This window comes from Oncorhynchus keta, unplaced genomic scaffold, assembly GCF_023373465.1.
Source record: "Oncorhynchus keta strain PuntledgeMale-10-30-2019 unplaced genomic scaffold, Oket_V2 Un_contig_5015_pilon_pilon, whole genome shotgun sequence".
In the NCBI taxonomy this organism is placed as follows: domain Eukaryota; kingdom Metazoa; phylum Chordata; class Actinopteri; order Salmoniformes; family Salmonidae; genus Oncorhynchus; species Oncorhynchus keta.
Genome location: NW_026288077.1, coordinates 231688 through 232500, shown reverse-complemented (window position 1 = coordinate 232500; position 813 = coordinate 231688). Strand labels below are relative to the sequence as shown.

Genomic DNA, 813 nt, shown 5'->3' with positions numbered 1-813 from the left:
AGCGATGGGCCTGGGGCCGTTTGGGGTGCCACGGCCCCTGGGGAGATTGAGGAGCTACTAGGGGCCACTCACCTAGGGCAGCACGGGGATCCGGAGGATGAGGAGGGGTTGGAGGTGGTGGGAGGGGAGGAAGAGCACACCGTGGGTGTGGAGGTGGTGGTTGAGGTTGGGCAGAGGAACAGCGGCCTGTTGGAGGATGAGGACATGGAGTGTGTGACCAGTTTGTAGGGTTGGACCCTCACACACACAGCAGCAACAGTGAACCTCTGGACCCCCCTCTATCTCTCTCTCTCTTTATGGACCCCCCTCTATCTCTCTCTGTCTGGACCCCCTCTATCTCTCTCTCTCTGTCTGGACCCCCCTCTATCTCTCTCTCTCTCGGTCTGGACCCCCTCTATCTCTCTCTCTGTCTGGACCCCCTCTATCTCTCTCTCTCTGTCTGGACCCCCTCTATCTCTCTCTCTCTCTGTCTGGACCCCCTCTCTCTCTCTCTGTCTGGACCCCCTCTATCTCTCTCTCTCTGTCTGGACCCCTCTATCTCTCTCTGGACTCTCTCTCTCTCTCTCTCGGTCTGGACCCCTCTATCTCTCTCTCTCTCTCTCTCTCTGTCTGAACCCCCTCTATCTCTCTCTCTCTCGGTCTGGACCCCCTCTCTATCTCTCTCTCTCTCGGTCTGGACTCCCTCTATCTCTCTCTCTCTGTCTGGACCCCCCTCTATCTCTCTCTCTCTCGGTCTGGACCCCCCTCTATCTCTCTCTCTCTCTGTCTGCTGGATGAGACCTGGCGTCGGCGATCCACAGACCATTACTTCTA

General features: G+C 57.8%; 1 protein-coding gene across 12 annotated transcripts in view; it reads left to right on the top strand.

Annotated features, from left to right (window-relative positions):
* Positions 1-460, top strand: part of cacna1c (calcium channel, voltage-dependent, L type, alpha 1C subunit) — a 108116-nt gene extending 107656 nt beyond the window's left edge. For all 12 annotated transcript variants that reach the window (XM_052509846.1, XM_052509848.1, XM_052509847.1 and 9 more), the window contains one exon: positions 1-460. This exon is cut by the window's left edge and continues 219 nt beyond it. In XM_052509846.1, the coding sequence (XP_052365806.1) occupies positions 1-228 (228 nt within the window). In that variant the 3' untranslated portion in view covers positions 229-460.
* The last annotated feature ends 353 nt before the right edge of the window (positions 461-813 follow it).